Below are 12,857 nucleotides of genomic sequence, written 5' to 3' on the forward strand. Positions count from 1 at the left end.
CAAGCTCTGATAAGGAGAGCCAGAAGCCACTACATCCATGCATGATGCCATCATTTGCCATCTGTTTGTCTATATGTGAAAATACAGTAAGTGGTGTAGAAAATGAATGGATGGAGATACTGTATGCACAGTATGTTCATATGTACATGTACTCACTATCTGCCTGGAATGCACCCTCTCATTAGTACCTCACATTCACAGAATCATCTGGACTAAGTTCTTCAACACCTGCAACATCTCCAGACTCCACTAATTCCTGTCCCAATCCAACACTGAAATCCTTGTCCATTCATTTGTCATATCCTGTATCAATAAGTGAAATGCTCTCCACTCTACACCTGTTTGTTGTTGTTGATGTTTTTTTTTGTTTGCTTTTTTTGTGTGTTTTGCACTGCTCGGCTGTTTGGTAAAGCAGAAGGAAGGATCTGTATCGCTTTTATGGTCAAACTTTTACTGTCCCACGGTGGAGTTTTTAGTTGTACTTGGATTTCTTATTGATATTGATTGAAAGACAGAACAACGTTTTAAAGGGGAGTGACAGAAACAAAAGTAGAGACAATGTAAAGATGATTAAATAATATTGGAAGAAAAGACAACAAATGACAGCACACTGGCTTTAAGGAAGAGCCATCCATCTATTTCAAGAGCCACTTATCCTGACAAGGGTCACGTGAGTGCTGGAGCCTATCCCAGCTTTCTTTGGACAGTAGGCGGGGTACACCCTGAAATGGTTGCCAACCTTTTGCAGTTCACAGATATAAACAAACTGAGAAAAGTGAATCATAACATAAACCTAGTATAATGACGCATTAGATTTGAGTGTTGCATGGATGGGTCAGTAGTCCTCCACCCAGTGAAGGAAAGACAGGACTATATAGCAGAGAATTGGACAGGACAATGACAGGAGGGGAAGGATGGAGGACAGAGGTAGTCGACCCGGCTGTACAGCTGAAATTTTGGTGGGTGTGTAATGTTCTAATTATCTCTATATTTTATGTATGGTGTACAGTATATCTGTCTTCTCAACATCTAAAGAAACAGAGTACAACTGAGGGGATACCTAGGAAGTTCATTTAGTTATGAGTTGTCTATCGCAATGAGTGAGTGGCTCCAACCCAAGCAAATATGTCACATGGGTATGTGTCTGGGGACACATGCTAGTGAATTGACACATTCATAACCTTCAAAAGTGTCCTGTAATTGCCCTGCCTGCACTGAGGGGTTGCTTACTCAACCCCACCAACCCAAGAGCCTACCTGAGAGTGGCCCGATGGACGGAACACCATACACACTGAGGGCCCCACTGAAGCCCCCAAAACCCATTGCCAACCCTAACCCTAACCACAGCTCCATGCACCTTCCACCATGACCACCCCCGAACCCTAGGGGAGTGACACGCCCCCCACTAACCTGCAAGGCCTGCCAATCTGGCCCCAGCCGTCCAGAGAATGAGACCATGTCCCCCGTTTGGTGGAAAGGAAGCTGAATAGAGGGGCCTTACGGGGGAACGATCAGGGCACCAAATAATCTGACCACAGCACCCCTGTTGTCATTCATCTTCAATGTTTGCTTCTTCTTACTTACAAAGGTCTCCAATTCAGCCTCCACCCACTTATGCGACCTTAGGAAAACATCCTCTGCTCAACCTCTGCTGACCTCCCCGACCACCCCACCTTTTGCCACCGTACTATCCGTGCCTCCAGCAACCCAGCACCCCGACTTTGGAACTGCCTTTGGTGACATTAAAAGTGCCTCTAAATAAAATTATTTAGAATTTATATAATGGCGGCACGGTGGGGCAACTGGTTTGAGCATTCACCTTACAGTTCTGAGGGCCGAGGTTCAAATCAAATTTGCATGTTCTCCCCAGGCCTGTGTGTGTTTTCTCCAGGCACTCTGGTTTCCTCCCACATCCCAAAAACATACATTCATTGGGGACTCTAAGTTCCCCCTAGGTGTAATTTAAAGTGTGACTTGTGTGTCTCTATGTGCCCTGCGATTGGCTGGCAACCAGTTCAGGGTGAACCCTGCCTCCTGGCCAATGTCCACTTGGATAGGCTTCAGACCTGCCGCGACCCTAGTGATAAGCTAAGGAAATGAATGGGTTATTAGTACTATCATTACCCATCCATTTTCTGTAGTGCTTATCCTCCCTAGGGTTGTAGGTATGCTGGAGTCTATCCCAGTTATCTTTGGGTGAGAATTGAGGCACACCCAGAACTGGTTGCCGGTCAATCGTAAGGCACATAAAACAAATGACCGTTCACACTCACAGTTTGTGTAAATGTCTGTCAACCTACCCTGCATGTTTTGGGGATGTGGTAGGAAACAGAAGTATCTGGAGAAAACCCACACAGGCACAGGGAGAACCTGCAAACTCTGCACAGGAGGGGCCAAGATTTGAAGCCTGGTCCTCAGAATTGCAAGGCAGATGCACCAATCAGTACTCCACTGTGTGTGTTTTTTTTCGGCTTGTCCCTTTCGGGGTCGCCACAGGCATATATATGTTTGGCACAATTTCTACACCTTCCAGACGCAACCCTTCTCAGGGAGTGGAGTCCCCAGTGGGATATGAACCCACAACCCCTGGTTTACCAAATCAGTGCTCTAACCACTGAGCTATGGGGCCTCCCAACCAGTACTACACTATAGTGCCATAAACCATTATTATTATTTGTAGCAGTACTAGTAGAATAATAATTATAATAATAATATTTTTGGCTTAAGTCTACATAGTCCAAGATGTCTAGAAAAGTCAGAATGCAAGACGTGGGGATAAATGTTAAATTAACTAGATTTTTACAATGTCACTGTATGAGAAGAGTTGCGATAGTTCTTTACTGCTCTCTTGTGGATAAATTTTGAATCGCACTTAATGCTGACAGAATGAGCCTGTTTGCCAAATACAGCATTCATTTGATTTCCTCTGGATTTTGATCACAACACACGACTCAGGAAACTAATTTAATTGACTTCCGTTTTAAAGATAAACATCAAGAAGTTCTCTTTTCAAAGCTGATAGAAAACCCCTGGTGGCCTGCCAACCCAAAACAGGAAAGTCTGTAATTAATTAGAACTGGGAGAACTCTCAAAAGAAAGTAAACTGTTGGATCATTCTTCAATAGTTTTGTGTCAGGGCCTAGATCGAGCTAAAGTATTTGTAATCCCCATGGTATCACTGATAATGATATGGAAATTCACTACAAACAATTGACTTCTTTTTTTTTTTTTAACCTGCAGCAATCAGAGAGGATGGCATGCCAGGAGGAAGGAATAAAAGCATTGGGCCAGTTCAGGTAAATAACTTGACACTTACCAATAATTACTAAATTACTTCCTCTTACTGAAAAAAAACATTTAGACTCAAGCCAGGATTCCAATACTTACATAAAGATTACTATCAAATACACTAATAATGGAGAGCTGGAGTTTCAATAGAGTTGGTGGGAGGATGCTCGACAAGTATCTAATGATAGTAAACCTTGACTTTGTTGTGTCATCAGTATATTAGTACTGTTTTCATATTGAATGTGGAATGTGGATTCTATTTAATGTGGCTTTGTTTTTTTTTTTTTTTTTTTACTTTGGCGAGTGTGAAAATGGTCAGGAAAGAAAATGTGAGACATGAAGCTGAGTAGCAGTGACACACAATTGAGGAGATAAGTGGAGATGTGCTCAATACATCCCACCTCACTTCATTGGATAAAATGAAAAAGAAAATCCCTGCATGTTGGCATGCATTAAAAATCTGAATCATTTATTCCATTGAAAAGGAATGAATGGCTGTTTCAGTACATGGGCAGAAACTAAACTAAATTGACCCTGTCCAGAAATATAAAAAAACTTTTATACCATTGCCATTGTAATTTCTTAAATTTAGGTTTTTTTTCAGTTTTTCCTCAGCCTGAATGTGTAGTTCTGTGTATCCACCGCTGTGATACACCTCACAGGCATACACACACACACATGCACACACACACACATGCACACACACACACACACACACACAGTAGATTGTTTCTTTTGTCGAGGCCCCTTTCATTGTGTGTGAGTGTCCTTGCTCCTGAACATTTGAGAGAAAAGCATGGTCTCGGAAGTGCAAGCTAATTAACAGACCTGAGCTTCTCTGTGCTTTTCCTCAAAAGGACATACTGTAAATTTTCTCAAGGCCCAGAAGTGTCATTATACTGTATGTGCTTTAGATCACAGAAGAAGAGATTGAGCGCATCATGTCAGGCCAGGAGTTCAAGGAGGAAGCCCCAGAGCACACATGGGCCAACAACGGTGACAGCGACCACAGCTCTCCCAGTAACGGAGCTTCGGAGGGCAACCAGCCGTCACCCGCCTCCACGCTATCATCCAAGTGAGTTGCTTGTCTCATCCACTCGATTTCACATCACCGCCACTCAGTCCGTCACTGAGATAATGAACTGGCCCTGACAGTCTAATGCCTCATTCATCTCTACAAGACTTGAATTAAAGTATTCATTGCATGAAGAATGCCTTCGTTTGTGCCTCTTCAGACACGGTGATGACATCAAACATAAAGAACTTGCAGCACTGTCAGCTCCTGTAGAAAAGTAATGTGTGCATTCTCTATCTTTACTCAACAAGGACAAATTACGTCTCGCTTGCATGGCAATATTTTTTCAGTCTCATTTTTTATAAACCGTTTTATCTCCTCAGTTTATAGCGAACTAAGTTAGGTACCTTTAAAAAAAACAAACAGTGAAGCTAACTAAGTTCGGTACCTTTAAAAAAAAAAAAACAATGACTGAATGCTCTCCAGCCATCTTATTTTCCGGGTCATAAAGACAGCAAGCCCATTGTCCAATTTACTTTATGCTTCACAGAAAAAGACATTGAATACAGTATGGTAATATTGAACTATTGAACTAACTATTGTCTGAATCCTCTGAACGTGTGATCTTCAACACTGAAAACACTTTTTGCAGTCATATTTGTGCTGTAACAAACACGGGCATTATTTTCATGTTTGTCAAACTTTGAATAAACACCAATGTAAACTAGATAACGTTGATAAAAACTTACCCAGTAAAAATATGAAATGTTTTTCTGGAGACTTCATTGTCTCTGATTAAATAGAAACTCCATTGGCATTTTTTTCATTGTTGTCATTCTCTTTCACTTCCACTTTTTGCAATCAGATTTGCGCTGACAAAACCACAATTTCTTTGCCAGTATGTCTTCATTCAATTGACAACAAAGAGTCTCTCCAAAATTGGCCCAAAAAAGTTAGAAGTGCTTCTGCTGTGACTGATGCAGTTGTGGAGGCCAATGTAATGCTGACTTCATATTTCTCCAGAGGGCCAGATGACATTATCAACTTGTTTTCCAAAAGACTGTCATGTGTGCTCTTGAATAAAGTTAAAAATGAATACAATACTATGACGAATTCATGTAAAGTTCGAGAATTTTTTACTTTTTTTTTGAGTGACGATGGACTTCTCACTATGGTAGAATTATAATTAATGAATTCATTAATTTAATTAACTGAAACTTTACCTTTTACAGTCGCTCCATAGAGATGAATGGCTATACAGCAACCCTCAGAGATCAGTACATCAACGCCTCCATGTCAACACACTACCAGCTGCTGCCACACCTCTTCAGTTATGCTGCCCAATCTGGCCTGCTGGCCCCGCAGCCCCGCAACCTTTACCCACAGTCCCATCCATTAGTGCTGCAGCTGGTGGCAGCAGAAGACCTGAACCCCCTGGCCACCCCAATGTTCATAGAAGATGGGTGAGTCCGCCTATCTGCACCCCTCCTTGAAATGGTTCCTTATTGAAACTAGTTTATTATATTCTGTACATATGTTCTGTTTTTGTACCATTATACCAATCAATATTGACCCAGTCAATGTTGGTACTTTCAACATGTACAAGACAAAGCTTCTTAGTTAGCCCCGAAAATATTTATTTGGCTGAGTTTTAATCTGTTTTCTACACCACATATCACTGAAACAGTTTGGGGAAATTTCCAACAGGGTCGTAAACCCTCGCAAATATACTATATAAGAAAGACAGAAATACAGTATGTGACTTTAGAAATGTTCATGAGGATTCATGGGTAAATTATTACCAAATATTGTGGAAAGTCTTCCCTGAAGAATCAAAGCAACTGTGAGGAGTCAATCATATCTCTTTTCCTCTTCACTGTTTAAATTGATCTCGTTACTGAGAACACTCAAATCTCGATTCGTCTTGCCTGAATTTGTTTTAGTAAAAAAAAAAAAGTATATTTGCAATGTGTACAGTAATTGCACATTTATAGCAGTGATTATGTTCCAGAGAACCCACGCAATTGACAAAATCTGTGCAGCAACCAAATCTTTATTGTGGTAATTATATACATTGAGAAGTTTCATATATTCAGCATGGTGGGAGACTGGTTAGATTAACTGGCTCACAGTTCTGAGACCCTGGGTTCAAATACAGTGGTGGTGATGACTGAATCAGAAGTTGGTGGGGGTACAGAGTGTCCTGGTTGATTGATGCGGTGGGGGATACACTTTTTTTTTCCCTGCCAAGTAGAAGAGGCCATTTGTCCTAATGGGAAGCTTTGCTGCCACATTTGGATCAAATAGCCAATAATGATAACTCTACCAGAGATGTGCAGGTAACTGCACTACATTGTTAAATAAAAAAAAAAAACTGTAATGCAGTGATTCCTCAATAAGTGAAACACAATACAACCAGGGATGCCTTTGTTTGCAAAGAGAAAAAAAATACCACCGTGTAATATTCCTCTTTATAAAATTATTCATCATAATTAAATGGAATTTAAAAGAAATGAGCAGTTCTTGTGATTTGCCACACTTTCTCCTGCATTATATACTGTACTGTGCTTCTCATTTGAGCATCCACGTCTTGGACACCAGGGGACCATTATAAGACATACTGTAGTTACAGATTTGGTGTACCGTACAATCAACTTCTCTCACAGCTTCTCAGTACAGCAGTAATTTTAGTTGTTCTTTGCAGAAGATAGAAATTAAACGCCAGTGAGTATTGTTACATTGTCTGCATCTGTAACCTGTGTAACCTGCTCCACCATTTCTGTTTGGCTACTCATTGCTTAAAGGATAACACCACCACCACCACATAGATGGTAATTGTTAGCCTGTGTGACTACAATATTTTGTGACCATTTTAAGTGACTCGGTGTGGTGACCCCTAAGAGGACAAATCAGGCTTCTCTTTGCTGATTATAGTATATCAGACAAACATCTGCTTGTGTCTGTTGTGAAGTGAGTTGAGTCACCTCTCATGATACAATGCGAGTATTTCAAGTGTCCACTCACAGGTTAAAGCAAAAAATCTGGGTATTAATTACCCAACTCTCCAAAAAGTTGTAAATCCCATTTGCTGTAGGTGTTCTCATGTTATGAATTTAGGAAATAAGAGTATGACATACAAGAAGTGTATATTCTGCTAACTGAATGATAAAAACAATGGAACATGTTTAATAGTAATGACACTGTATAGCAGTCGAGACACGGTGCACTAACCACCATGTGGTACAAAGTTTCATTACCCAAGACAATTGACAGCAACAGCCCAAATCTATATCCACACACAGTGTTATAAATCTACATGTGCTGTGCATATGTCAATGCAAGCAATACATTTCACTATTTAAAATACATCCAGGCCACTAAGAATGTGAGAGAACTTAACAGTTCAACAATTGCTACTGCAATATACAGAATAGAGATCATGCACCTATGTCATAAAATCCCGATTTTTGTTTATGTTGCCATATTGCAAGTCTAACAAAGCATTGTTCAATGCTAAGTCGGTTGGAGACGACAAAAGTATGTCTTGTAGCTAGACGCTCAGAGTTTTCTCCGATACCGTTCAAAATTTAGAAGATGATAATAAATGAAGATACATAAAAATTAGCGAAACTTGGCATAGAGGATCCATATTGAATGCCGAAGTCGATGTTTTCGCGGATATGAAATTTAACTGTTAATTCACCTCCCTGTCTTGGACAACTGGATATACACATGTATCTGGTAAATATAGCGTCGAGATTTACACGGAAGAGTTTGAAAGCGTATAAAAGTCTACAAATACTTCGTTGCTGGATCTGTTCTCAATCAAGAATAAATCCCACATAGTGATGGAGCAAATCAGTTTTTTCAATACTTCTTCTTTTCCTTTCGGCTTGTCCCGTTAGGGGTCGCCACAGCGTGTCATCTTTTTCCATCCAAGCCTATCTTGTGCATCTTCCTCTCTAACACCCACTGTCCTAATATCCTCCCTCAGTACATCCATCAACATTTTCTTTGGTCTTCCTCTTGCTCTTTCGCCTGGCAGCTCCATCCTCAGCACTCTTCTACCAATATATTCATACTCTCGCCTCTGAACATGTCCAAAACATCTAAGTCTGCTCTCTCTAACCTTGTCTCCAAAACATCCAACTTTGGCTGTCCCTCTATTGAGCTCATTTGTAATCTTATCCAACCTGTCCACTCCAAGCGAGAACCTCAGGATATTCATTTCCACTACCTCCAGTTCTGCTTCCTGTTGTTTCTTCAGTGCCACTGTCTCTAATCCGTACATCATGGCCGGCCTCACCACTGTTTTATAAACTTTGCCCTTCGTCCTAGTGGAGATTTTTGTTTTTTCAAAGAACACCAGACGCCTTCCGCCAACAGTTCCACCCCGCTTGGACCCGTTTCTCCACTTCCTTACCACACTCTCCATTGGTGTGTATTGTTGACCCCAAGTATTTGAAGTCATCCACCCTCGCTATCTCTTCTCTCTGAAGCTTCACTCCTCCTCCTCCACCCCTCACATTCATGCACATATATTCTGTTTTACTTTGGCTAATCTTCATTTCTCTCCTTTCCAGTAAGTGCCTCCATCTTTCTAATTGTTCCTCTGCCTGCTCCCTGCTTTCACTGCAGATCACAATATCATCTGTGAACATCATAGTCCAAGAGGATTCCAGTCTAACCTCATCTGTCAGCCTATCCATTACTACTGCAAACAGGAAGGAGCTGAGTGCGGATCCCTGATGCAGTCGCACGTCCACCTTAAATTCTTCTGACACACCTACGGCACATCTCACTGCTGTTCTGCTGCCCTCATACATGTCCTGTACTATTCTAACATATTTCTCCGCCCTGCCAGACTTGCGCATTCAGTACCAGAGTACCTCTCTTGATACTCTGTCATAGGCTTTCTCTGGGTCTACAAAGACACAAATGTAGCTCGTTCTGACCTTCTCTGTACTTTGCCACAGGGATCCTTAAGGCAAATAATGCATCTGTGCTAACGCTTTCTAGGCATGAAACCATACTATTGCTCGCAGATACTTACTTCTGCCCTGAGTCTAGCCTTCACGACTCTTTCCCATAACTTCATTGTGTGGCTCATCAACTTTATTCCTCTATAATTCCCACAGCTCTGAACATCGCCTTTGTTCTTAAAAATGGGTACTAGCACACCTTTCCTCCATTCTTCTGACATCTTCTCTCCCGCTAGCATTCTATTAAATAAGTTGGTCAAAAACTCCAGAGCCACCTCTCCAAATTGCTTCCATACCTCCACTGGTATGTCATCAGGATGAAGTGCCTTTCCATTTTTCATTATTTTCAGTGCCTTTCTAACTTCCCCCTTACTAATCATTGCAACTTCCTGGTCTTTCACAATTCCCTCTTCTACTCTACCTTCTCTCCCCTTTTCTTCATTCATTAACTTCTCAAAGTACTCTTTCCATCTATTTAGCACACTACTGGCACCAGTCAACACATTTCCATCTCTATCCTTAATCACCTTTACCTTTTGTACATCTTTCCCATCTCTATCCCTCTGTCTGGCCAACCTGTAGAGATCCTTTTCTCCTTCTTTCGCATCCAACCTGGTGTACATGTCGTCATATGCCTCTTGTTTAGCCTTCGCCACCTCTACCTTTGTCCTACGTCGCATCTCAATGTATTCCTTGGGCCTCTCCTCAGTCCTCTCCATGTCCCACATCTTCTTTGCTAATCTCTTTCCTTGGATGACTTCCTGTATTTTGGGGTTCCACCACCAAGTCTCCTTCTCCCCTTTCCTACCAGAAGGCACCCCAAGTACTCTCCTGCCTGCCTCTCTGAGTATCTTGGCAGTAGTATTCCAGTCTTCCGGGAGCTCTTCCTGTCCATCTAGAGTCTGTCTCACCTCTTTCCGAAAGGCCACACAACATTCTTCCTTTCTCAACTTCCACCACCTAATTCTCTGCTCTACCTTTGTCTTCTTAATCTTCCTACCCGCTACCAGAGTCATCCTACACACCCCTATCCTAGTCTGTCGAGCTACACTCTCCCCCACCACTACCTTACAATCAGTAACCTCCTTCAGAAGACATCGTCTGCACAAAATATAATCCACCTGCGTGCTTCTACCTCCGCTCTTGTAGGTCACTCTATGTTCCTGTCTCTTCTGGAAATAAGTGTTCACCACTGCCAATTCCATCCTTCCTGCGAAGTCCACCACCATCTTACTCTCAAAGTTCCTTTGCTGAATGCCATGCTTACCATCAGTTTTTCCTCGCCCCTGTTTCCTTCGCCAACTTGTCCATTGAAATCTGCACCAATCACAACTCTCTCTCTCTCTGGGATGCTCAGGAGTACTTCATCTAGTTCCTTCCAGAATTTCTCTTTCAACTCAAGGTCACATCCTACCTTTGGGGGATAGCCACTAATCACAATATACTCAATACCCTCAATTTCACCTACGCCTTGCAGAATAACAGTGCCGGGGGCATGCGTAGTTAGCCCGGGCCACGACCTCATAAATGTGTGTGTGGTGTGTGTGTGTGTGTGTGTGTGTGTGTGTATATATATATATATATATAATATATATATATATATATATATAATATATATATATATATATATATATATATATATATATATACATTTATTTTTTTTTTTTCAATACAAATACCAATATTTAAATAAATGACCCCTGGTTTTAAACAAACACGCATTAATTAACTATGATTGGGAAAAAAATTAGGACAGTGAGTTGTCTCCTCCATACATGGAAGCCTATTGCTGCCACATGCTTACCTCCGTAAACCTCCTTGTTACAGCGAGTTTAATTTTTTGAATACGCAGTTCTCAAATGAGTCAAGTTGGTGTTATAAATACTTGTTAATAATTTGAGATTGAGAAGAATAATTCCTAGTTGAAATGAAATGATCACGACACAGGCGTGTGTATTTTGTTGGCTACCATCCATCCTGTATCCATCAATCTTTTCTGGTCTTTTCAGATGGTATTCTATAGAATGATATCTTTGAAGAACTGTCTCGTATACTGTGACAACCAACAGCACAACAGGTGTCGGGCAATTTGAAAAATCTTCTCCGGTTCAACGACTCCCGCAATGCCGAGCACCTTTGTTTGACTGGCAATATGACACCGTAAACACAGTGACGTCACGTGCACAATCTCTCTTTCAGATTAAATTGTAAGTAGGATCTTGGAATCTTGTTAAAATTGACTGCATTTTTATGGTTCAGCATTTGCGAATTCACCTATTTGCGGATTGTAACGATGCAAAAGAAGTCTGAATTATTATTATTTTTCAGAGCTGTCACATCGAGTAAAAGATCAAGGGCACAATACTGCGCCTTTGTGACGCAGTCCTGGGTTCTATGATGTGTGTATGCCAGTTAACCTAGCAGTCTGTCTGTGTTTGATGTGCAGTCAGTTGCGTCTTCAATAAATGCAATTAGAAACATAATATCGTCCACCTTGTGTTACTTGCCGATGTAAACGCCACATGGTGTCAGAAGAAAAGTGGATTTGAGCAACGAAACGTCGGACATGAATGTGGTGTTTACATCGCCATGGCAAGGTTTCCTCTACCGGAGCAGTTTGATTTCTCAAACTAACTGGAAGCAAAGATTCAGCAGGTGTCGTATAGCTTCACTGCTTACGGGGGAAGAGGAAAAAGTGCAGGTTTAATGCATTGATTTATTCCATGGGAGCGGAGCAGAGCACTTATTCAAGGCGTTTATGTTTACTAATGCATCCGATGCAGATTGATATGACGTTGTCATGGCTAAATTCGACGAGTACTTCATTCCGAATGTTATCTATGAGCATGCTAAGTTTCACTCCAGAAATCAACAACCAGGTAAAAGTGTGGAAGCATTCTCAGGCAATTCTATGAGTTAGGTGAAAGCTGTGATTTTGAAGTATTAAAAGAAGAGCAAATGCGGGATCACATAGTGATTGGAATTTGTGATAAACAAGTGTCACAAAGACTGCAAATGAAAAGTGATTTAACATTGAAGACCGCCATTGAAACACCCAGACATTGTGAATTGGTCAAGTCATAGAAAACAGAGAGAGCACGGCACAGTGCACGTAGACAATGTAAAGTCGGTGAGGAAAACTGAACATAAGAGATATGGCAGCATGAAAAGGGTATGTGCACGAGATGTGGGCATAATCATATAGAGGCCGAACAGTGCCATGCAAAAGGAAAAAAAATTGCATGAAGTGTAACAAAATTGGGCACTTTGCAACAGTGTGCTATACAAAAGCTGTACAAGAAATAACCGAAGCTGATGAGAGCGAGACTGTGTTTCTAGGCTCAGTAGAGCTTGAACACAAAGATGCACCAATTGCAGAGTACGAGCCACCATGGCACACCACTCTAACAGTAACAGATACGCCAGTCTCATTTAAAATAGATTCCGGTGCAGACACGTCACTCATGTCTGAAGTCACATACGACTCGCTACGGAGAAAGCCTCAACTCAGAACTGAAGAATGCCCTTCTAAGTCCTGGAGGCACAGTGACAACAAGGAGGCAGTTTTTAGC

At 41.4% G+C, this 12,857-nt stretch overlaps 1 protein-coding gene across 6 annotated transcripts in view; it reads left to right on the forward strand.

The window, feature by feature from the left end:
• Positions 1-12,857, forward strand: part of LOC133499192 (nuclear receptor subfamily 6 group A member 1-A-like) — an 81,775-nt gene that overhangs the window by 49,449 nt on the left and 19,469 nt on the right. For all 6 annotated transcript variants that reach the window (XM_061816878.1, XM_061816873.1, XM_061816875.1 and 3 more), the window contains 3 exons: positions 3,241-3,296; positions 4,203-4,363; positions 5,536-5,766. In XM_061816878.1, the coding sequence (XP_061672862.1) occupies positions 3,241-3,296; positions 4,203-4,363; positions 5,536-5,766 (448 nt within the window). The remainder of the gene's footprint in view (positions 1-3,240; positions 3,297-4,202; positions 4,364-5,535; positions 5,767-12,857) is intronic.

This window comes from Syngnathoides biaculeatus, chromosome 4, assembly GCF_019802595.1.
Source record: "Syngnathoides biaculeatus isolate LvHL_M chromosome 4, ASM1980259v1, whole genome shotgun sequence".
NCBI lineage: Eukaryota > Metazoa > Chordata > Actinopteri > Syngnathiformes > Syngnathidae > Syngnathoides > Syngnathoides biaculeatus.